At 36.2% G+C, this 25,526-nt stretch overlaps 4 protein-coding genes across 8 annotated transcripts in view; 3 read left to right on the top strand and 1 right to left on the bottom strand.

Annotated features, from left to right (window-relative positions):
- The first annotated feature begins 201 nt into the window (after positions 1-201).
- On the top strand, positions 202-1,380 carry cxcl13 (C-X-C motif chemokine ligand 13). Its single transcript, XM_039659470.2, has 4 exons — positions 202-333; positions 590-725; positions 942-1,025; positions 1,158-1,380. Exons 1-4 carry the CDS (start codon positions 270-272, stop codon positions 1,198-1,200), a joined length of 327 nt encoding a protein of 108 aa, XP_039515404.2. The 5' UTR covers positions 202-269; the 3' UTR covers positions 1,201-1,380.
- A 7-nt stretch (positions 1,381-1,387) lies between these two features.
- Positions 1,388-17,577, bottom strand: cnot6l (CCR4-NOT transcription complex subunit 6 like). 3 transcript variants are annotated; one of them, XM_089130218.1, is made up of 13 exons: positions 17,361-17,577; positions 14,691-14,812; positions 14,224-14,410; positions 13,868-13,953; positions 13,696-13,785; positions 13,518-13,586; positions 13,285-13,442; positions 11,313-11,497; positions 11,080-11,231; positions 10,016-10,243; positions 8,440-8,642; positions 7,429-7,634; positions 1,388-2,080 (listed from the first exon to the last, which is right to left on the bottom strand). In XM_089130218.1, the coding sequence occupies exons 2-13, from the start codon at positions 14,800-14,802 to the stop codon at positions 2,062-2,064; spliced, it is 1,695 nt and encodes a 564-aa protein (XP_088986344.1). In that variant the 5' UTR covers positions 14,803-14,812; positions 17,361-17,577; the 3' UTR covers positions 1,388-2,061. The 3 variants fall into 3 exon arrangements, with proteins under 3 accessions (XP_088986344.1, XP_039515402.1, XP_088986345.1); XM_039659468.2 differs by having other exon boundaries at positions 11,313-11,467; positions 17,361-17,573; XM_089130219.1 differs by lacking the exon at positions 1,388-2,080 and having other exon boundaries at positions 4,697-7,634; positions 17,361-17,576.
- Positions 17,578-18,363: 786 nt separating this feature from the next.
- mrpl1 (mitochondrial ribosomal protein L1) lies at positions 18,364-21,301 on the top strand. The gene is made up of 9 exons (XM_039659469.2): positions 18,364-18,487; positions 19,042-19,150; positions 19,285-19,549; positions 19,894-19,977; positions 20,096-20,167; positions 20,394-20,505; positions 20,602-20,699; positions 20,861-20,942; positions 21,141-21,301. Exons 1-9 carry the CDS (start codon positions 18,457-18,459, stop codon positions 21,236-21,238), a joined length of 951 nt encoding a protein of 316 aa, XP_039515403.2. The 5' UTR covers positions 18,364-18,456; the 3' UTR covers positions 21,239-21,301.
- Positions 21,302-22,633: 1,332 nt separating this feature from the next.
- The window catches only part of fras1 (Fraser extracellular matrix complex subunit 1), a 125,647-nt gene continuing 122,754 nt past the window's right edge, over positions 22,634-25,526 (top strand). For 2 of the 3 annotated variants that reach the window (XM_089130216.1, XM_089130215.1), the window contains exons 1-2: positions 22,634-23,117; positions 23,969-24,000. In XM_089130216.1, coding sequence (XP_088986342.1) covers positions 23,051-23,117; positions 23,969-24,000 — 99 coding nt within the window. In that variant the 5' untranslated portion in view covers positions 22,634-23,050. The remainder of the gene's footprint in view (positions 23,118-23,968; positions 24,001-25,526) is intronic. The other variant, XM_089130217.1, reaches the window with a different exon arrangement.

Here is a 25,526-nt window from a genome sequence, read left to right as displayed (position 1 = left end):
CAAGGTGTCCTTGTTACAGTGTAATTACATTTAAGCACTGAGGAATATTAACAAACCAAATTTACATAGCTGCTATAGGGTTAAGAATATGGTTTGGTTCCATCTCCTCTTGGAGTAAAGCTAGATAATTATTTTCCACTGACAGCAAAATTCAAAGCATTTTTTTTCCACTCCTTTATCACTTCCTCTTTTGAGCATCAATATAAACTGTCCAGAAGACGTCTCTCTTCCAAGACCTGCTTCACTCCACGCCTGATCTCAGCCTCAACATGTCACTGAACTCATATTTACTGCTGGCAGCTATTGCAGTCTGCTGCTTCACAACCCTCATGGGTAAGAATCTAGAAAAAAACTGTTATATTTAATCATTTCATTTTAAATTTTATTGTATTTATATGAATTGTGTATTAATTTAATGCTCAAAATTGTGTATAAACGAAACGTGCCTTCATTTTTTTTCAAAGATGCCTATAAATATATAGGCTTTTTAAAGTTTAAAGGTGGATGTAATTTATTATTAAAAAATAAAAACTATCAGCATTAATTTCTGCCTTTGATTCTGAATGATTTTAATATTGTACTGTTTCAGCATTCCCAATGGATGGCTTTGCTACCAACAAGAAATGTCAGTGTCTGGCCACCACCTCAGCCGTGATCCCACCTCGACTCTTCCAGAAGATTGAGATCCTGCCTCCAGGAGCATACTGTCGCAAAATCGAGATCTTGTGAGTCATGATGTTTTGCTTCTATACGCTTCAATCACAGACATGGGGAAATGTGCATGGGGGGGTGGGCATTTCCTCTGTTCTAACAAACCTCAGCGCTCTCGAAAATACCTTACATTATTTGCACAGTTGCCCACGTAGCTCTCAGACAAATGTCACTTACAGCCCAGACAAATATTGTTGCATAATAGTCATCAATCTCTTTCAATTCTTCAGGATTACCAAAAAGGACAACAAAACAGTTTGCATAAACCCAGAAGCACAATGGATCAACAATATCATCTCAAAAGTAATGAGAAGGTAGGATATCAAGTTTTAACTCCCAAAATCGAAACGGTCTAATCGAGATTTGACCTTTTTTTCTTTTCTTTTTCTTTTTTTTTTTTTTGCATTGTCTAACTATCTTCTCCTTTTATTTCTTTTTTTCTTTAGCAAAAGAGCTGTAAAGGAAACTGCTGTGCGCGCCGCGGCATAAAGTAATGTGGTCAAGAACAACCACAAGAAAGATATTTTCCATTTTCTCAATCATTCCTTTTGTTCAAACCACTAACTCTAGCGTGCTGAATGCTATACAGCCGCACATTTATATGTTGTTATCGTAGGCTGCCAAAAAATGCTGTAATTATTATTTTGAAATAAAAATCTCACAACCTTCTTCCTTTTAAATGACATCTTTATTTCCTTTATGGTAGGACACTAGGACAGGACTTTCAGTTTGTTTTACAAATGGGCCACACATAGCACCATTTTCAGTTGCAAAACAACACAGATGAGTTTTGTATTTCAAATCATAACCATATGCGATCATAGACCAAAAAAACCAAAAAAACAAAACAAAACAAAACAGAAAACTTGAGTTGAGACATTGAGAAAAGCCAAAGATAAAGCCATCATCATGTTGGGAAACAGCTTTCCCCCCCTGCCAATTCCAGTCATTGTGTCTCAATTAAAATGATGCTTTACATACAATCATGCAGGTCAATTTCTCAACAAGACTAGCCTCAATCCCTGATGCCACAGTCCACATTCAAGGAAAGACTTGCACTATATTCCACATGCATTTCTAACTAGTTTTAAAACACCGTGTTCAATCTGGATTAAAATAGCATGGCTAGTCAGACCCTTTTGTAATTGGAAATGTATATTCAACTGGTTCAGTGGGGATTTCTGTGAGGGATACTGGGTATGTTTTAAACATATACACACAATATAAGCTTACTGACTTAGAACCATAACAGCAACATTATAGCAGGATCACGGTCACTTTAGTAGTCAACATGTCTCTCTGGTGAAGAATAGAGATGGATGGGTGGATGGAAGGGATGCTGGTGCTGGCTCACTCTGTAAGCGTCTTGCTGCGGTAGAAAAGATGATTCAGACTAGGCACAGTTTGATCAAAGTGGAATGCACTAATTGTGAATCATTTTCTGCAAATGTGAATTTGTAGGCTGATAGGACTCACATTTTTGTGTTTGTTGGATGCTGCTTTTAGAAACTATGCAATGTCAAATATTGCTCATCATTTTGTGATTAAATTAAGTTTTTGAAGACCATCAGCTATTAAAAAATGTGAATGTGTTGTCTGTATCCAAACCAAATATGTAATTAAACTTTACAGAGATGGGAGTTAATCAGTGTGGTTATTGTTTTTGTTTTTCTCCAAAGTCCAATGGCAGTAAGTTATTAGTAACATGCAGCCAGAGGTGGACAGTAACACAGTACATTTAATTGAGTACTGTACTTAAGTAAAGTTTTTGAGTATTTGTACTTTACTGGAGTATTATTTTTTTCTGAAATCATTTTACTTTAACTGGAAAATAAAGCCAGGTTGACATCAGAACCTGACGAATTTTGTCATTGTTTTAGAGCACATGCAGCTTATTAGTTACAGTAAGGTTAACATATTCATACTAAAAGCCAAACAAATTAAAATAGGGAACTTTTTGAGGGAACAACCATTTTGGTGTCCGAAACCATTGTAGACGTTATTAAGTGCACTTATTCAATCTCACATTCAATCCCACTACTGGAACTGTGTTAGAAATAAATTTGATATTGATATGAGGGTAGGTATGCATATATTCAGAGGCACAAGGTACTGTATTAAATACAACAATAATGAAACAATGCATTGACATTTACTTTTGATACTTAAGTATTTTTTGAAAACAAGTACTTCTGTACTTTTACATATGTCTTAAAGGGATACTCCACTTTTTTGGAAATAGGCTCATTTTACAGAGTTAAACAGTTGAGTTTTACCGTTTTCGAATCCATTCAGCTGATTTTCTGATATTTAGAAGAATATCAGTAAACAGACAGTTTCAGACAGTCTCATTGACTTCCATAGTGTATTTTTTTCCCTACTGTGGAAGTCAGTGAGACCAGAAACTGTATGGTTACTGATATTCTGTAAATGATGAAATGGTGAAATTAAATGGTGAAACTCAACTGTTTAACTCTGGGGGAGTTGTAAAATGTTTCCAAAAAAAGTGGAGTATCCCTTTAACAACTTTTACTTTTAACAGAGTAATTTTGACCAGTAGTCAAACTTTCTGTACTTTCACTCAAGTAAGGAAGTTGTGTACTTTGTCCACTTCTGCATGCAGCACACATATTAGTCCAACACCTCATAGTCAACTTTAGCACCTCTGACCTTTCTTCTTTTAAAGCATTTTACTCATACCATCAGCTCCACTCAGAAGGCACAGTCTGCTAAAGCATGGTGAGCTATAGCATTGTCCAAGTAGTCATTGCATGAGCCTGGATGTGTCTATTAGACAAGTACTTCCACCAACTTACACTCCTCAGAGTTTAAACATCATAAAATGCTGCAGGATTTTAAAAACTTGCTTTAAAATAATTTGATTGCTTGTTTGATCAATAACAACAGTAATGCCACTGGTATCAAACAAATGGTTTAGAAGTTATTCTAGTTTGGCCAAATTGTGTTATTGTGAAAGTCTGTTAGTGTGTGATCCTCAGAGTTTAGTGTATGATGCTGCCCAGTTTTTTCTTTAACCATTTACAAAATTGGCAAGTATATGATGCCTATTGGTTTAAAATCTGTTCAGAATTAAAAACTCAAGTTGCCTTCATTAAAGTCATTACAGTTTTAAGAGAAATTTTAAGAGAAATTTAGCAAACCATACATCCTTGAGAACCATAAAAATGTAAATAACATGGAGATAAAATGGCCTCTTACAACAGAAATGCATGATTTTTTTTTCAAATTATTTAATATGTTCCATGAGGTCTTGTCATAATTTTAATAAAGTTTTTGTTTTTTTTTTGCACAAAGGGAATATTAAAAAACAATTATTTTCAACCCTCATTAACCATTTTTCTGTAGTTATCTGTTTTTTTTATATATATATTATTGGCTAACATCATTGCACAGAAACAGTATCAACATCCACTTGCCATTGCACACGAGTAAGTTTTTATCCTTGTGAACTCAACAGAGACACAAACGAGCTCACACTTTGTAACAAATCCTTCCCAAAGCCCTAAAATTACTTAATCATTTATTTTTTGTCCAGAAAGCTAATTTTATATAATTTTGATAATATTTTTTCTACATTTTTTAATGCAGTATTTTTTGGAGATTTTTTGTTATTTTTTTATTTCATTTATGTTTAAATTACTAGATTTTATCAATCAATAAATAATAATTTAAGAAAATTCTTTCAACTTAAATTCAAAATAACTTGCATCTCATTTCCAACAAATCACACAATGGCATTTATAAGTACAATATGAATTAAAGGAGCATTGCGTAAGTTCTAAAATTTCTAACAGTTACGGACACCAGTGGCCGTTAGAGAAACTGCGGCCAGTCTCATGCTCGTTCTCGGGGCGCACGCTCGTATGAGCAAGACCACAGCAACTACAGACGGCTCATCGAGGTTCACCAGCATGTTTACAGAGGTAAGAAAAGTTACAGTACTGTAAGGTTTTTGTTTGACAGCACGGGGTCTGTTTTATACTCAGCTCCTTCCAAGAATCAAATGCCGCTCCGATGTTGACTCTTGTCTTTGCCCGACCCTGGTCACTCTCTATTTTGGACGGGCTAGATAAGGCTTTTTTAACTTAAGAGGAGTTTCTGTGGGTGTCAGGATTGTGATGGAGGCTGGTCGCTTGTTTCCGAGAACACGCGTGACGCGCGAATTCGGACCCTCCACACACAATTAAGCCTACAGGCTGATAGAGGCAACCATGGTGTCAAGGTGTCATTATTTCTATTTCATTATGGTTGGCTCATACATGTACAAATGAAAACTCTATCTAAGATTTTTTAAAGTAAAAACCTACACATAGCCCCTTTAAAGTTCAATTTGTACCGATGCAACTGACAAGCCATTAGCGTTGAAAAGTGTGAAAACAACACGACAAAGCAGATTCTGCCTTCATTTACACAACCTCATGTCATTTCTTTCTTCTGTGGAACACACAAAAAAAGAAAATTCTAAGTGTTCTTGTCCATACAATGGTCAAAAATGGAAGTCAATGGTAACCAAACTGTTGGGTTACATCAAGCGGCAACATTTTAATCTTAAAGATGAAGCCTACCCGGAAGTGCGAAAAACTGCAATACATCTAAAATCCGCTAGAGGGCGGTCCCAAAAGGGAGCAAATATCCACAGACGCCATGTTAAAATGTCAGTTTTCACAGCATAAATTCATATGTTTACAGTTTGGTCCCATGGACTTTTATTGCAATCTTCAATACGTTCCGCGTGCCTGACAACTGTGAGGGGGATGAATTTTTTTTCTAACTCAATAGTTTAGATCTTTTTTACAGTCTATGGATTAGATCATATTTAGATATAAAATGAATGACAAATAAGGGCGGTTAACTTTGATTGACAGCTGATAACGGGCTGCGCCGAGTGAATTTGATGTCTCGGCCATGATCTGACACAACACATCATACCACCTCTGTATCCTTTTGTATTTTGTATTTCCCACACTGTAAAAAAATATTGTTGGTTTAACTTAAAAAAATTAAGTAACCTTGTTGCTACAATGAAGGAGATTGATTTAATCATCAGAAACTCATCTGAACTAAATAAATTATTTAAGTTGATTTGACAAAAGAAAAAATGTTGTGATTACAAATCTTGAAAATACTTTTTTTACAGTGCAAGATTTTCCAGTATGGCGCTGTCCATACCCCCCCCCCCCCCCCCCCCCCCCCCCCCCCATAAACAGCCGCAAACCCGTTCTTCAGAGTCTATGGGTGACGTCACAGACGCTTTGTCCATATTTTTTACAGTCTATGGTTTACATGTTTTGTTTTTGTTCGACAGAAGAAATGATAGCTTTTGCGTTAGCTCTAGCAGGAAGACTCGAATGCCACATCTTCTTATTTTTACTTGTCTGGCCAATCACTGATTGACACCTGAAGTATAAGCACTGAACTCTCCGTTTCATGGTCGAAGTTGATGATGCTGACGGTCCCCTCCATCCTCTCCACCACCACCAGGTTGGCCTCTGTCCATCCATCGGGTGTAGGCCCTGCACCCGCCTTTATCTTCAGGCAGAATCAGCCGAATCTACATCCCCAAGGAATTGGGACTAAGCACAGGGCCTACGCCAAATAACTTTTCTATACAACTAAACATGAATCGTAGCTCACTAACATCTGTTAATTCTTTACGGAATAAACACCATGCAAACTTTCACCTGCCATCTGAGTCTTTCAGATAGAAATGGTAATACAGAATTGAAAAAACAAAAACATGAGAGTGAGTAAATGATGGCAGAATTTTTGGGTGAACCCTCCTAGCTAGTCTTCTGTAGCAATAAATGGTACCAATAACAACAATCACATATTCTTTTGAAATGCACGTTGAAATAAATGAGGCAGGGAGGACTTTGTATTATGTAAGTATACATCGGTACGGTGATGTGATTTCTATGTTGCAAGCAGCAAAAGAAAACAGCAAACATACACAGCTGGGTTATAATCAGTAGGGCTGGGATCCTCTTTGATTGTGTCAATTTTGGACTTAAAGAAATGTGTTGCATAATAGTTTGCATTGCACTATGAAGGATTTTCGATTAACACCAGATTAAAAATAGTTTTCCTCTTTATTATCTTAATGCAAATCCATCTTCTGGTAATGTCGAATAGGGAAACTTGATTTTGAATTGGACAGAATGCAGTGAATATTTGATGTTGCACAATAAAGAGACAAATGTGGTTTTATTATACTAGGGGAAATTTACAAATAAGGTCATTTTTATTTGAATTCATTACACTTCCTTTGTCAAATTTATGAGATGTTGAAGGGGAATTTAAAAGATGCTGATCGAAACAAAGTCTTCTTAATACTCGTGGTGACATTATTATGCTACACGATCGGTCTTTACATGTTACACATTTCTACCATCTATATACTGACACATGGTTTATAATCTCACATTCAGATTCAGACAAACGGATCAATTTCCCTGAAAGCAGCATTTGTTTTGAACCAAACAGAGAATCCCAACCCTAGTTTGGTATTAAGCTTTTGTTTTCAAGTTGGAAAATGTAATAATAAGATCATACAATCGTGTGCAAAGGTTAAAAAAAGGAGCAAAGTAGGTGAGTACTTCACTTCTTAATGTGTGTGCCTATAGTTTTAGGGGCTCATGATTGGGGTTTGTCCATGATTTGGGGTTTAGGAGAGTGAGGGAAGGCGGGCTGCACTACCTGTGGACAGGCAGATGCAGCCCGTTGAGGGGGGGTAAAGGCGGGTGGTACTCCAGCTGAGCCAGGAGGGAAAAGTGATCGGAGGGGATGTGCGGGTGTGGGCAGCCCGTTATGTTGTTGTCCTTCAGCCACTGAGTCTCCAGTGGACCCAGAACCCCCAAAACACTCATATGTGTCTTAGAGAAGAAGACGTAGTCAATCACACCCTTCAAAAAAAGAAAAGGAAACAGGTTTTTTTTTTTTTTTTAAAAAAGGGCACTAATGCAACAAAGAAAAATTATAATTTGCGCTATATAATTTAAACTCAGGAGCCCAAACGCAGCCAGTACCCTGGTTTCCATGCAACACAATAACAAAGCCCCGATAACAGAGACACGATTCAATAACGAATGACTCCTATGAACCAAGTCTTTTTAAGAGTCAGTCAAAAGGTTGAGGTTTGAATCAGACTCACTTGGTCAGTGAATCATTCAGAGTCGTTACTGACTCTCTTGACGTGAACCATAAGTCATTTTTTTTAAATGAACCAGGAACATTTATTGTGATGTTGTGAGACTATTTACTGACTTAATGACAATTAAACATTCAAATAATGGTATTCTAAATAAAATTAGCAAGAAGCTATGAACTCAATGAATTAAAGCACATCTGAACAACCTCACTGACCTAATTCTGCAATTTGTCAATCAAAAAGATGTTTGGCTACAAAATGTTTCATTTTTTTTAAATGGATGGATCCCAAGTCATTTTTTGCCATTTCTAGAGCCCTTACATAGAAAATACCCAAGACCCTATATTCTCTATTCCCATTTTGAGTAAAAAAAGGTGACTTAGTATAGTAATAACAGTAAATAATGCATAATTACAAGAAACCGTAATTGTATAGTAAATACATGTAGTTAATTAATATTACTCAGTACTTATTTGAGTAAGTACAATGCAACTATGTCATCTTAAAATAAAGTGTAACAAAAAAGAATAGAAATATCTCTGAATTATGAATCTCCTCACCTTGAAGTCATAAGTGTAGTTGGTGTAGGGCATGAGATTCCCTTCGTAGGCACTCTTCAGTTGGAAACTGTGCGTGATACTGCCATCAGGCTTGCCGTTTTTTCCGTTGCAATTGAAGTTGGTTAAACAATCACTGTATCGCAGTTCCTTAAAGTCTTTGTGATTTTCTGCAACTCCACCACTACTCAGATATTCCACCACACCTGTGAGGAAAAGCCAGCAAACCTAGTGATGCCGAGGCAAGGGCTTCATGCCAAATCTGACTTAGGCAAAAGTTGATGTCATTATTTTTCTTAGCAATGTCATTAACCCTCTGAGGTCTAGGGTGTATTTGGGGTCCTTGAGATGTTTTGAGATGCCTTGACATTTGTGCTTTTTTCAGTTGCTTATAAACCTTTTAATGGCACAGGTGAAATTACACTATATTTAGCAGAAACAGGGCTACCATAATATGTGAGCAAAGTTTATGTACATGTTTGTATTTTTGAGAGAATATTGTTTATGCGTGGTTATTGAAAAAACAAAAAAAATGAAAGTTTCTGAAATTAGGCCACAAAACACATACGAAATATGCGTCCACAATACTTTTGACTAATGGATGTTGTGGCCTGGAGTATTTTTCTTCATAATGATCTGAAAAACATCCTGCCAAATCATTCTCATAAAACTGTGAATTGGGTTATATTTTTCGTACACGTTTCAGAAAGAATTTTGCGAAGACAGAGTGAGCTGAAAACGCACCCTGTTTATTTTACAAAACACAAGGTTTTGATGTTAATAAGAGTGTACACAAAAAAAGAAGACCCTCTATAGTTTATAATCATGTATTGATTTTAATGATGGAGTATTTTAAGTCCATGTTGCAGCTATGTGAAAAACAACAGCATAACGCGGCGGCGCATTACTTGACCTCAGGGGATTAAAGGGACAGTTCACACAAAATTTTAAATTCTGTCATCATTTACTCACCTTCATGTCATCCCAAACCTGTTTGTCATTTTTTTTTCTTCTGTGGAACATAAAAGATATTATTTTGCAAAATGTCTCGGTGATATTTGTCAATACAATGGAAGTCAATGGTTAGCAACATTCTTCAAAATATATTCTTTCATGTTCCACAGAATGTAAGTCATATAGATTTGCAACGACATGAAGTTGAGTAAATGATGACAATTGTAATTTTTGGATGAACTGTCCCTCTAATATCATAGCAGGCAAATGTAGTTTTAACCTAATGTAAGGAACGGAAAGGCCAATTATATATTTTCCCTTCTGTGCTTAAAGTTGTAGTTCATATTTCAGACGATCCTTTTCAAAAGTTCACACTTATCACTTATTTAAATGAACCAGAGCAATAGCACCAGAGTTCATTTTATTTATACCAAACATACCAAGTGTGAACACACTCTTAATAAGAACTTACACAATACAGATTGCCCATGTGTGTTCCCCATTCTTTCTAATAATTTATCTTCTTAATAAGAACTTACTTCCACAATACAGACTGCACATGTGTGTTCCCCATTCTTTCTAATAATTTATCTTTAATAAGCAAGCAGTTCCAAATATAACTCACCAGAGTCTGGGAGGGAGTTGAGGTCAGCACACAGGACGATAGGGATGGAGCTGGTGTCTGACGTGGGCGAGGCAGAGTTGATGGATCCCGAGGCCCTCTCAGCGATACTTTTTAGCTCAGACAGGAACATCATGGTCTGGATGAGCTTCACATCGGAGTACTCTGGATCCCAGTGCATGTGGGCATCAGCTACCAGCAGTAGCTGTTTCTCTGGAGGCTGCTTTAAACCTGCAACATAACACCACTAAAGCAAATGGGACGAAAATACTTCAATAAAGAGGAGGAATTGGAGCTTCCTCCTTTAATTACTGAGATTTGGAACTAAAATTCACACCACGTAACATCTAAATAAGATATTTTATTATCAAGGTCATTGAAACAGGAAAAACTCTGAAACACAGTGAAAACAAGAAACTCTGTTTTGAAAGTGCAATCTATATCGCAATCATTTGAAAACACAAAATATTGTAAAATCATTTCACATAAAAATATCAGAACCAGGGTCTTATCTGAAACACTGCTGACACGTATATTTATGAACAAATAAAGACTATGGCAGACCAAGAGACTGTTAAATTGGTCATATTTCAAAAGAATGCATGCTGAATAAATTGAATTGTACTCAGCTGTGTGAAGGACATGTAGTGTTATCATTGAAAAACAAACTAGCAATAAATTTCACAACCACAGACTATAATTCTGTGAATCAGACCACCACATAAGCCAACTTTTTGCGTAACAAAATTTTGACTGCCATAAATGTTTTATAATTGAATTGTTTTATCTTCTAAAACATGCTATTATTGATGTTTTTTAAGTGTTTAACATCCAGGTAGCAATCAATGTCTTATAGATGGATAACTGAATGGATGTATGGATGGATAAGAATTTTTGGCTTCTACTTTATTTTCAAAGACAGTAATTATTATGGTCATCTCAGGTTCACATTTTTAACTTTGAGATCTACTGCCATCTACAGGACGAGGCTAAACAGCAGCGTGTGAAGAAGAGGAAACCAGGAGCTATTTAATGTACATTACAGAGCTATCATTGAATGTCCTTACCACTAGTAAATAGGTCTTCCTTCACTTCCAACAAGACAGCTACTCCAATGTTATCTTTGGTCATGACTCTGTTTAGCATAACCTCTGAGCCCTCTGAATTTGCCATGGCAACCTGATTGAACTCCACTGTGTTTTTCTGCACCAGAGCGAATCTAGAAAATAATAAAGGGGCACAAGATGAGCAGGATGTCAATTCACTTTAAACCTTGTAAAAGATGGAAGGGGTTACTCACTTCTCAGTCTTGAAGAAAACAGCACAGCCGTCCACATGTTTACGCTCCTGTTCTGACACGAGTTTGGCACGAGACTTTGGACAGAAAAAGCCATCATATCCACGCTCTTTCAGTGTTTCCAGAAAGAAAGTGTAGTACTGCTCTGTTTCCACCTCCTGCACATGAATTAGACGAAGTGTAAACCACTGCAGACATCAAAAGCACCATACAAACTTTAAGGGAAATCTATTGTTTCAATGCATATGTAATAATTTAGCTTTGTTTATTGTGGAAAAAACCCCCCCACATTTTCATTAACCATAATATAAATTACACTACTATTCAAAGGTTCGGGGGTCTGTAAAAATGTTTTATCCAGCAAAGAACATACAAAAAAGATCAAAAGCGACAATAAAGTAATTTTACATTGTTATACAATATTTATATTTCAAATAAATGCTGTTCTTTTGAATTTTCTGCTCAAGGAATTCTAAAAAAAAAGAAAAAAAAATGACTCTGTTTAGACCACGGTTTCCAAAATGTTTTTAACATTGACAATTAGGGCCCAAACCCTGAGGGACCAATTGTTTTCCTAAACTAATATATGAAGAGTTCAGATGCAAAAGCCTCTAAATGCCATTTGAAATTTTCTTCTTTAATGATGATTTTTATCAAACTTGTATATTTAAGTTCAGTAATTTCACTTAAATAACAATTAATAGGTAATTATCATTGCCATTTAAGTGAAATCACTGAACTTAAATATACAAGCTTGATAAAAATGATCATTCTAGAAGAAAATTTCAAATGGCACTTAGAGACTTTTGCATCTGAACTCTTCATATATATATATATATTTTTTTTTTTTTTACTTTTTGGGCACCAAAAGGAAACTTTGCACACACACTCACACATTAGAATAGCCAGCTATCAGGGCCGGGCACAAGTTGCCATAGGGGGCTCTGTGGCATACCCTTGTATATTGTTGTATTTGAGGGGCTCTGTAGTACAACCCTTTTTACCTGCATTAACCAAATTTCATACATTTATAGATCTGATCAAGCCAAACAACTTTCACGCTCATAGTCATAAGCCAGCCCAAAAGGAAGTTGACTTTAATGGGTTGTTTGAAAAATGCATGCTGTAGAATTTGATGTACTCCTCCTAGCGGATTCAACAGATCATCATCAAACTCGGTCAGCATGAAGCCTTTTAATGGATAAGAAATATCTCAGGCCTTGTCTTTTTTCAATTAATTTGAAAAACAAAATAAAGGCATAGATCCAGTTAATTTGTAGTTGTCAGTGACAACATAGTTTTGTTTAATAATTAGGTTGATAATAATATAAAAAGACCTTAAGGGAAATGCTTCTGGACTTTGAAAAAAATTGTGAGCTGCAAATGATAATTTCGAACTCATTTGAAAGTGACCTATAACATCCTATGACATGAAATACATCTAAATTTAAATTGATGTGGCTGTTGTGGTTCATGGTCATAGTGGCACCAGTTGCCTGCAGTAAATATTATTTATTCAAGGTATTCAAACGATTTTGAAAAGCGTATTCAAACGATTTTGATGTATTTATTTTATATTTACCCGCTTTAAATGCACATTGCACACCGTGCACAGTTGTCCTAAAGCCACTGGGGTGGCGGTGGCAGTGGTGCTTGGGCCGATCATTGCTACTTGCAGCTATATTACTTAGAGATGTTCCTTTAGCACCAAATCTGCATATTAGACTGATTTCTGAAGGGTCATGTGACACATAAGACTGTAATGTATTGAAGTAATGATTCTGAAAAATCAGCTTTGCCATCACATAATTTACAATTAAAAGACAATATAAAATTATATTAAAATACAATAGTCATATTAAAATCTTCAAAAATCATCAAAGACTTATTTCAAAGACCCAAAACTTTCGGACAGTAGTATATATTTTGCTAATTATAATTGCGATTTTGAGAGCTTCATATTGTGGATATGCACCTGCAGACTGATGATGTCAGCATCACAGTTAGTGATCTCCTCCATGATGCCCTTCTTCCTGTACTCCCAATTAAGGGCCCATGAGGGACAATAGCCGTACAACTGCCTTGTTGCATACTTGTCACAGAGCACATTGTAGCACATTACTGTGAACACAGCTTGAGAACACAGAGATTTAATATTAGCTTTGCGGTTGCTAAATCAGGCTTTTCAAAAGGGATGCAAATATGTACCTGTGGGCATCATTTGGTCTCGCTCCCTCAAAGTGATCCAAGGTCTTTGGGGAAGTTGTTCAGGGTGGACTAATTTTGGGAATGGAAAAAGTTGAAGTAAGTCAAATGAATAACTCAATTAAATGAATAACATGTGTACTGTATTAATAAGCCAATATGTACCTGTGTCCGTTATTACCTGCAAGATTGTCAAGCATGTAATTCAATAACTTCCGTGTTCCATCAGGCTCCTGATACAGGTTGAGTATATCCTGGGACAATGGATTACCTGCAAAAGAAATATTGTTCTCAGGCCTAATTCAAAATTTGCATGTTTGTTCTGCACATATAAACCTTAAAGAAAGCTTCACCTTTGAGGCCGAGGGTTTGCAACTGGAACAGCCGACCAAGTTCATAAGGCAAAACTCGTAAACAATTGTTGTTCAAAAGCAATTCCCTTGAAATACACACAGTAGAAAACATGTTACCATTTTTAGTGTAACTGAATAAAATCATTCAAAGTGAACTAAACAAAGGTCTTTTGATTAGACATTTGACCTTAAATAGAGTAATAAGCCCTCTGAGTCACATCCTAATTCTATTTTTATGGAAAATTGTTCTATTTTTTTATATTAATGACTATTGATTTTAAGAACCTGCATGTGCTGGGAGGCTGCATTCAGTCTGACAGGACCTCATAGTGAAGGACCGATTTGTTAAAACGCACCTGAGAGTCACCATGTTGCCAAGTTCTGCTGGCAGGCTGCGCAGTTTGTTGGAGGACAGGTTCAGGTAGACGAGATGGGGCAGCTTTGCGATTTCAGGGGGAATCCGGCTCAGGTTGTTGTTGTTGATGTGGAGAGCAGTCAGGTGGGTCAGCGTCCATAGTGAACTGCTCAGGCTTCTGACTCGTCCTGTAACACAGGAGCACAGACAGAGTTTGTGACAAACATTTTTTTTTTTCACCAAATATCCCAGAGAACACACACACACTGATAAATCTTCAGCATGAGAAGTCACTTTAGAAACAAAAACTACTTTTTAGTAGTTCTGTAGAAGTAGGTTTTCATGTTTCACTTAAGTGGTTTATTCATTAATTTATCTTGTCAGTGTTCCTTCAGTGGCAATTTGTTTTTAAATAAGTTGATTTTACGAGTTTATGAGTTGAGGAATAAGATTGAAGAAGTAACTAACCAGATATCTCCAACTCGGTCCAATATGATTTCTTCCCACTGGCCGCTTCCTCGGCTGACATGATGGTGTATAATCTGCGTGGGTCTGGAGGATCATATTTTTCCTTTGGCATGCCTGTTAATCTGAAAATTCACACAGAAAATATATGATTCATCACTATTTCTCTTACTTACAGTATGTCTTTTCACAACAAACAAATATTTGTATGAATTTGTATATTTGTGTTAATCATAAGAAACAGATAGAAAGTTGAAAAATCTGATTTATGAGTCAGCTGGCAGTTTAACTGTAATCTAAACGTTGTGAGAGTGGCCCTGTCTCAAATGGCACCCTAAGCATTTGAGAGTCGGGACTTTCATGACATAAAGTCTGCTGCAGAGCTCGCATCAGTGCATGCTCGGCAAAAGTGCGCATCGAGGGTGAATATTGACCACAAAGGGGGTGCTGGTGAGCACCCTTCTGAAACCTAAAATGACAAAGTCTCATGTACTTAACAGACCTGTGTATGCGGCAACCATTGTAAGTCCACAAGACCGAAAGTGCATATGAAGTGTTCCATTTGGGCCAGGGCCAGTGACCAAGGCCTCAGACCAAACTGACCGCCCTTAGACACACTAACATTATGTAAGTACATGATGTAAATCAGAAAACAAACAAGCCCTTTTACTTGTGCAAAGGAAACCTTTTTCTGACAATGGTTAAGAATTGCTTAAAGCTGATTTTAAAATAAAGCATAATAAAGAAAAACACTATGTAGTCAGTCACTAAGTAAGGTTGTAAAATATCGACATATTATCTACACTATAGCTCAACAGTTTGGGGTTGGTAAGATTTTTTTATTAAATGTTTTTGAAATATGTTTCTTATTCTCTCCAAAAGTAAAACCAATACTATGAAATATTACAATTGTGTTATATAAAATGTGTTCTTCTAGTGATGGTAAAGTTATATTTTCAGCATCATTACTCCAGTCTGCAGTGTCACATGATCCTTCAGAAATAATTATAATATGCTGATTTGGTGCTCAAGAAACATTTCTTATTTCAAGTGTTAAAAATGATTTTGTTGCTAAACCAGGGTACATTTATTCAGGATTAATAGAAACTTAAACTTGATGAATAGAAAGTTCAAAAGAAAAAGCAGTTATGTGATGTAACATTATAAATGTCTTAAGGTCACTTTTGATCATTTTAATATATCCTTAAAGTATTAATTCCTTTAAAAAAATGCTGACCCCGAACTTTTGAATAATATATTCTAAAATACAAACCAGCGTGAGCAATCCTGAGTGCTTACTGAGAGACAGACACTTGATGTTTACACTGAAATGTTTGAGTAGTTGATACAGTATCTCTCATGCTGAGCCAAAACATAATGGCAATCTAGGGCACTGACAGAGTTTAACTTAGTTGAACTTTGGAGACGTCGCAGAAGTTTCTTATCAATCCCTTTCAGCTGTAAAAAGATGAAAGCAAAAGAGCACTTTCACACAAGACACTATTAATAGGTAGAACCACCAGCAAGAGCTTTTGAACAGGCCCTTATTTGTCTTGTATAGAAAGAACATGCGCCGCGCTGTAATCATTACAGTAAGTCGCAGCTGTTACACACAAAAGCAGATGGCCAAACTGCCAAAGATCTGTTTGGGTATAACATATCCTTCTTTTGAATGTTCTTTCTTTTTTACATGCAGAACTTCAAACACTTTATTAATTTTACTGGACTCTGGACTAGATATCATATATCAGTTTGTCACACAGACCAATTGTATATTGCTGCAGTTAGTACTCCAGCATGGGTGTATATTTTATTATATATATATATATATATATATATATATATATATATATATATATATATATATATATAATTATTAAATTTTGTATTTTATATTACGTACATGTACATTGTACATTATACACAGTGCATACTGTTCAATGTATGTATTGTGAGTTCTGTCACTCAACGCTGTGTGTATCAGAGAGCCCGTCTTCTCTGTGTGTATATAGTCATGTCATGTGACACAAAAAGTTATTTGACTGAACACTATGGCGTTTAATATGCAAACTATAATGGTGGGTCACGATAATGACAGCTGTGGCGTTACGTAACCTGCTCTTTGAAGTTACTTCCGTGAATAAAACAAGAACATAAGTTCTGACTTCTGAATGAATCTTACTTGCACTTACTATTTAATATGCCTTCAACAACGTCGTATGTAACAGCGAGTCAACGACTCAGTAACTAGTTGTTGTCAACCACTCAAACGGCGGGGTTTGTGTTATGTAAGGATATATTATTATTAGCTATTATTGCCATGTCAAAAAAGTGGTGGCCTGGGTGATTTAAGTTAACGTTAGCTTACATGAAATAAGTTTTGTTGGAGAGGAGACAACCACAACAAGAAAAGCAGCAGCAGATCTGGCTGTGCCACCAACTCCTCCGACATTCCTCGTCATCACCAAATACGGTCATAAATAAATCAGGAGAATCTGTGGCGTGTAATAGGTTGAAACACTGTTTTCTCGTGTTTATTAAGTTACAGAACACACCTTCTCCTCGTCTGATCTTCTGGAGGTAGAGCTGCCTGGAGACGTCAGGCATATTTGACACCCAACAATACACACAACAGAAAATCAGCACGCCGGAATGCAGGACTAAGACTCTTACCTGCATTCGGGAGATGGGAGAGGAGCTGCTGGTGTGATATGATCAGAGACATACAGACAAACTGTGACCGATCCTCATCCTGAGAGTCGGGCAGAAGGAAGGACAACACTCTGAGCTTCCGCTCCAGTCAACGGTCCCCTTACAACCTTTGCTTACAACTAGCAATAGGAAGTCCGACTCATTTATGCGAATCGGTTCTTTCGAACAGTTAACTTCAAAAGAATCGGTCCAAAAAAACAAGATTTGGGTATTATTTACGACATTACGTAATTGTGTCACTCACGTGGTCCCAACGTCACACATTCCACAAGGTCTGATAAAAAAATAATAATAAAAAAATCTATAATGTGGTTATAATGATTGTTTATAAATTTATATGTAGTCCATATATTCGTTTTCAAAAACTTTTTTGTGTTTTTGTACGTAATAAAACGTTTCGTAAATTATTTGGTTTATTAACTTATTTTTTTCACCCAGTTAGTCAAACCCTCATTTAGTCCCAAATGCTCGAATCGAACTGGTCGGAAAGGTGATTCTCCGTTCAATAATTGGTGAATCAAGAACCAACGATTCATAAACAAGTAGTTTGGATCAATCGATTCATTGATTCATCCGCCTCAAAGTGCAATTCATCCGCCTCAAAGTGAAATTCGTGCAATTTTACTCGCAACCTCTCTAAAATACAGCTTGCAGTGAGAGGAGTGGAGATTGTGCTCTTGCAATAATACACTGTATACAGTTTTATTTTTATCATAGTAGGCCTATGCATTTTAAAAACATAGATTCGTATTCATACAGAGGCAAATTTATAATAAACCTGCTATGAAGAAGAACTTGCAATAACATTTTTACCTTTACTTTTTGTGTATTTCATGCAGAGATGTTCTTTGTATATATGGGGCATAATTGATGATGGACAAGAAAGGCATTATGTGATGAGCGTATCAGCTGTTTGTTGTCGTATCTATATAGCGCATGTATAGAAACAATATTTTACCAAATCTAGAAGCGCACCACATATCACAGAGTGGGAACGCTTAAACGGTGGTTGATGATTTAGACGGAAAACTTAAGTGTAACACACAATTCTGTCAACATGGCTGCCTCCTCCAGGAGTCTTTTAAGAGGTCAGTTTTAAGCATTACATATTATTTTAGTTATATTCTGTTTATTCCGATGCGTTTTCAGATTAATAACATGCAAGCTGCCATGTGCAGAATACTTGAGGTGATCGTACAACATCTAAGTTACACAAGCTAACGGTTTTCACCACGATGTCTTATAGTTATGCATGTTTAAATGTGAACTTATGCAGCGTGTCTGTCAAAAGGATACATAATAGTATTTTAATATATATTAGATGCATTATTTTGGATTGATTAAACAGAAAGAAGCCACATGTCTTTTAAATTGTAACATTAAATGGCCATGGTAGCCAATAATTGATGGCAGTAAGTAATGGCTACACACAGTGACAACTACTGGTAGTAATAACTATGGTATCTTAATGAAAACTTTGGCCAGCATGGTACATTTTGCAAGAAAGCTGCCTAGTGGCCAGTCTTTAGATCCACTCCCTTCAGTCTAGTTACTATTAAGTAATTAGTTACTGTAACCATTAATATAAATCAGTTGACTCATTTTAATTCTATTATGCTCATGTGTCTTGTTTCCATCACAGTATTACCCAGGTGTCAGAGTTTGTTCTTCACATGCAGAGCTCCTTCTGTCTCCTGCAACTCACTGACTGCAAACAGACATCAGCATGTAAGATCCTACGCTGCTACCAAGTAAGTTCCGTTTACACGATTTAGTCTTTACCTTGGTGAAGCTTGTCTAATGAAATTCTGAAATTTTGAAATTCTGAAACCATGCAAAAACGTATGCAAAGTGGAGTCATGTTATTCATCAACTCTTTTTGTAGACAGAAAGAGAAGAAAGAGGAGAAGGTTCAAGAAAAGGTGGTGAAAGAGAAAAAAAAGGTTGATGACAAAGACAGGCATAAACCATATGGACTCACATACTGGGCTCCAGTAGATGATGTGTACATGGTGAGATACTATCCAAAACCTGTCTTTGAGACACCTGTGGCCATTGAAATGCTCAAGAACTTTCAGAAACTGGACTTCAGTCCTGAAAACCAGCCTGTGTACATTAATCTACGTCTGGACATGAAGCTGGAGAAAAAGGTACATCTTGCGTGATTTGATTTATTAAATTTTGATGAAGTAATAATGCTTAAAATAATAAAGGTGCAATTAAAAGTGCAGTCTGTAAGAGTGACCGCTAGTGGTCAAAATGGGTACTAAAATACGTAATATGTGACTAATGCAAAAGTCTGCCTTTTCTTGTGATGGTTCACTTTAAATTAAATAGGTTCAATGAGCTAGAAACAATGTTATTTTGAGTTACTGGGTGAAAAATACTTCTCCTTAGCAGGGTTGCAGAAACATTTCATCACTATAACTGCAACAAACAATTATATTTAAACGGACCATTATACCTTAATGAAATTCAATTTGTTTTGTTTCAGAAAAAAGTGGATCCATTTGTTAGCATAATTCACTTACCACATCCCTTCAAGTCGGACAACAACAGAATAGTGGTTTTCACTGAGGTGAGAGCATCACCCTGTGGTTTGGTGTCAGACTGAATCAATTAGATAAGTATTTACAACTTCAATTCAGGAGACTTTTCAGGTTACATACATTAATTTTAGAGTTATGGCTTTACAGAATCCAGATCAAGCCAGAATAGCGATGGATAATGGAGCAACAGTTGCAGGTGGAGCAGAACTGATTGAGAAGGTAAAGCTCATGAAAACTTGTTGGCTGAGAAGGTTAACGCCTACATATGCTATTTGAGTGTCTTATTTTTTTTTTACAAAAAAAACTTTTTTAGAAGGGGTTCAAACAAAAATGGCCAATGTTTTTGCTTTAGCAGTAATCATTTATTGAAAAGAGCATTGTTGATTTTTTTTTTTTTTCAATTGCTCATTTACTTTATGTGCCTTTTAATCAATGGTAATTACAGATTTTAGTTGATGAGATCACAGCAGATTTCTACTTGGCTGAGCCAGACATTCTACAAAAGCTGCTTCCTTTGAAGAACAAGCTGAGGAAGAAGTTTCCCAAGAGCAAAAGAGGTCAGTGAGTTTCCCCATGTCACGTAACAGGCATGGTCTATTAATGTACAACTAAATAGTGGTTCAATTGGATTCTTGTGTTGTTTCTTGCATCAGGATCTGTTGGAATAAATATACCCAGAATGATTGCATTGTTCAAGACTGGTCATGAATATATGGTGGAGGACATCTATGTTAACACACAAGTTGCAACAGTAAGTCACATTGAACTACTTTGGGTGACAGACATTTCTATCTATATATAATAAAGTAAGCGTGAGCAGGGTGATTTCCGCTTATTTTCATTTCTATGACTTGTTGTGTTTTTTTTATTATTTTTTTTACAACTGTTAACTCATTTTGGTTTGTTAAACAGCTTGATATGCCTAAGGAGTGTATTTTGGAAAACATTCATGCCATTGTAAAAGATGTGGAAAGCCATAAACCAGCAGAATTTGGTAAGTAATTCATTTATTAAGTATACGTTCAATTTATTCCAACCATGAGCAAATGCCAAGGCTGAATTCCTTTTGAACATTTAAAAACTACAGTATTATGAGGACTACATGTTTGTTACCATGTCCATGCTCTCTACAATAGATTTAACATTGGTGGAACTCATATTCTTTTACCTGAATAAATGTATTCTCTTCCAGGTCCATTTATTGACCGAGCAATTATCTGCAGTAGGTCGAGTGAAGGTTTGCACATCAAAATCGATGAATTGTTGCCACAAGAAGAGAAAAAGGCATGAGCTTTATATGTATATATTTGCATTGTACAAAACATTAGACTTAAATAAAAATGGTAAATGTGATGACTGTGTGATTATTCTGCAGCCAGTTTTTACAGCAGAGGCATATTTTAGGGAAAGAATGGTCAATAAGGATGCCCTGCTGCGAAGAATTTCGGCCCACATTGACTTTCCTGTCATAATTAATCCTGATTAATTTCTGATGATATGGGATGCCTCTTGTTAGTGTATTTATCAGAAAAGTGGTCACATTTTGATGTGGGTGTTATTTTTTTTAGGGCTGTGGAAAGATTAATTGCGATTTAATCACATCCAAAATAAAAGTTTGTGTTTTCATAATATATTTGTGTGTGCTGTGTATAAATATTTTGTATATATAAATACACACACACATGCATGTATATATTTAAGAGAATGTGTTATATATAAAATATTTATATTATGTATAACATAGATTGTATTTATATATATACAGTATTTATGTGCAAATAATTGCTAAATCTATACATGCATGCATGTATTTATTTATAAAAAATAATTTTACACAGCACACACACACATATTTTATGTAAACACAAACTTTTATTTTGGATGTGATTAATCACAATTAATATTTGCACTGCCCTAGTTCTTTTTTTTTGTGTGCATTGGTTATGTGACAAATTTTGCCTCACCTCCACTATAGTCCTCCCATCTGAGGGGGAGAATTCACTTTTTATATTTACATATTTTTATATTATGTTTAGACCTTCGTACACTTTGGGATTGGGACCTGAAAAAGTGTGTCCTTTTTCCCCCCCCTGGGCCTTACAGCCGCTCTCTATAACAGCAGGTGGCAGTAGTTGCTCACACACTTTTTCTAAACTTATTAAGCTCAGTTTTTATGTCTTAATTTTTGGCATTTTCAAAAAAAAAATTGTTAATGACTAAGATAAGACATATGCAGGTTTTGTTCCAGACAGTATGTATTAAACCATAAATATGTAAAAACAATTTTACTTACTGTGTGGTAAAATATTACTATTTTTTTATAGCCGATCTTACTATAGGATATAGATTTTAAAATGATATAAAAAAAATATAGCATGGTTCGAAAGGTTTGAATTTCTTCAATTCTACAAATGGTCTTTTCTGTTTTTGTCCGTGAATGAATGAGCAACCAAGGATCAGATTGCGCTGCTGCACGTGACTCTCAGGAATCTCTGACCCTAAACTGCACTAGGCACTTTACTATTCAAATGTTTTTAAACGTTTAATGAACGACATTATCAATATTCTAAGTTTGGAATGCTTGTTTAGCCTATTTTACACATAAATTAATTGGCCTAATTAAAAAAAGCGCATTAACAGAACAGAAGACCACAAAACCCATTCTACGTCAAAGCTTTGATGGCCACAGGTTTTGTTCCCACAGTGGTAGAGGTGACGGAGGAGGGGGTTTCTCAACTCGTGAACACAGCTGGTCGTTTCTCCAATAACTCTCTTTAAAGAGCAGCTCGTACGCTCAGTGGTCGTTAGTGCGTGTTCCTCTGTAATTACTCGCGTTCAAGTTGTCTTTGCTATGGGCCCGTACTTTTAAGAGGCAGGATTTTCGTGTCGGAACTGCTGTCTGTGAGGAAGTTTCGCTGGAGAGCGCACTGGACTGGATGCTTCCCAGTAACGAGACCGCGACTCTCTGCAAGACTTCAAGCTCAGCCGCTGCTGATTGATTCGAGTCCTCGGGGAAGAAATGATGATGCGTTTTAATTCACATTCAACTTAAAGCGATTGTATTTTCGAGCATTTTGGATTAATACAGTTTCTAAAGTGAATATGGGTCCTATTTGGATCCTTCTAACCGGTTTAATTGGATATATCACCATCTCCACGGGAGCTGAAGGTTGGTGTCCCGGTTATTGTGATTTTTCTGAATTCAGTTGAAAATGTGTTGCATGCTATACCTAGGTAAAATAAGCAAATAAGACCGGGTAGTGGAATAAAATAGATACAAATTCTCCTGTAGGTGCGCATGGAAATGCGATAAAATAGCAATGCGCAATACACCATTAAATAATTGAATGGCTATGTCTTTTATGATGCTGTTTATGAAACGGCGTCCTCAACATCCTGTATCTCTCCAACTGAATCTTCCTGCATCAACTCGTGATGCATTTGCGCGAATTCACTAGTAGTTGTTGAGAAGTTGATTGACAGTCAACATTATTGCTATTGGTTTTCAAGATGAGAGTGTATCCTAGGCTTTCTTTGTGAAGTAAAACTTAACATAGACAGCTAGTTAATCTTTAAAAAAAAGTTTCTGGACCATGTTTTCACGATTATCTGCATGCAATTTTTATAATCTTAAATACATTTGTTCCCTTGCCTGATGCCTATAAATGACCACAGTTTAGCTACAGTGTTATGCATTAAGTGTCTTTTAGTTCACACGGCAAATGAATGTCAAACTTTTAAAACGGACCAAGAATGAATAACATGTTGACTGACATCCTTTTCTCTTTACATCGTGTGAGAGTAAACCGTTACATTTCACTAATGCACTGTGTGACAATCTTTTGTGTTCTCACACATTGGGTGCTACTGGCATTTATGAATGTCCAAGACAATGTTAGACAAATTCATGATTGTGACATTTGTCCACAAGTAATAATGAACTTGTCATTTGGCCTGCTAGTGAAAGCTGATGTATTGATCCTCTTCCACCCTTGTTCATCTCATTTTCTCCATCCACAGGAGCATGTGTCCATCGAGGCGCATTGTTTGCGGTACGTATCCATTCCTCTTCTTGTTTTCGCTGCCTTTTAATCTGAGAATTATTGTAGCCTACTTGTGTTGAGATCTGGGGCTTTAAGCGATAATCCTGCTCCATTTATGCAAGTCAGACATTGTGTCTTTAATTATTTAGTTGCCCATTATCACAGCACTGACATTGAAATGAGTCGCCTGGTAAAGTATCTGTAAGAATAGGTCTCACAGTCCCTTCAGATATATTTGAGGAGAAATGTCTTATAAATAATACACGTGCTGACTTTGTGAATGGTGCTGAGAAGGAGATGGTCTTCTAGATTGTGTCCCTTGAGAAATGGAAAGAAACATTATATTCAGGTCTCTCTTTTAGCCTAGTGCAAATTGCAAGACACCTCTCAGGCTTCCATTCATTTTGTGGTTGTGAATGATGAGATTGCCCTTTTGTTGTTCCCTTTGCAGAACTAATTGTTTGTATGTTAACATATGTGTGTATGTCATCCATGATTACTTGCAGGAATAGTAACATTTTGAGTGCACAGACACTTCCTTGTCATTACAAGAGAATACCTGCTTTACACAAGCTTCATGAACTGTGATGCACAAAAGGTTTTCTTCATGGTTTAATGGGAAATAATGACACTTCTTCATCTCTGCTATTGTGTAATGACAGTAATTAAAAGCACTGTAAACATAGCTGCAGGATTCCTTCCTTCACTGCCCTGAGATCTGTGAATGGAAGTGAATGGTATGTGTATCATTCCCTAAAACTCTGCTCTTCCTGGGATTCAAGAGGCTTTGTGGGGAAAATGGGGAGCGGGTTGGAAAGACAGTCGTGGGCAGGTGGAGACATGTTGGAGGGAGTCAGGAAAAGGCTCTTTGAAGTTCAAAAGAAAAGTCAGCCAAAACACCTGGACAAGGGGCCCATGTGTCCTGATATAGGGGAAAAAGGCAGGATTTAAGTAGCAATTATGGCTCCGACTCGTTTCAGAACTCGTTAGCAAATCAAAGCAACAGTTAAATGAATGGTTAAACCCTGTCAAAACGTATATGGCTAATTGGTCTTTTTGGTTTATTTAGCTTCTTGTTATATTATAAATAATATTAAGATGTTTAATTCTGTATACTTGTATTTTCTTCAATTCAGCTAATTATTTGTTTTGTGTCTTTTTAACCCTTTTAACACAACTTTTTTCGACATTGATAATATTAATAATCAATGTTTTCTGAGCACCAAATCATCATAGTAGAATGATTTCTGAAGAATCTGACACTGAAGACTCAAATTCAGCTTTGCCATCACATTTTATTAAAATAGATAATTATTTTGAATTATAATAATTTTCCAATTTTTGGTGTTTTTACTGTATTTTTGATCGAATAAATGCAATCTCGGTGCATAATTCTCATATATATATATATATATATATATATATAGCCTATAAACCTTACCAACTCCCAACGTTTGAATGGTAGTGTATATTATTTTTTTTCCAAAATTTTTATCAGAAACTAACCAGTTGTTGTGTGTAGCGGTGCCATGAAG

Source organism: Pimephales promelas, chromosome 4, assembly GCF_988280905.1.
Source record: "Pimephales promelas chromosome 4, fPimPro1.hap1.1, whole genome shotgun sequence".
Lineage (NCBI taxonomy): Eukaryota > Metazoa > Chordata > Actinopteri > Cypriniformes > Leuciscidae > Pimephales > Pimephales promelas.
This window is presented reverse-complemented; position numbering and strand designations above follow the sequence as displayed.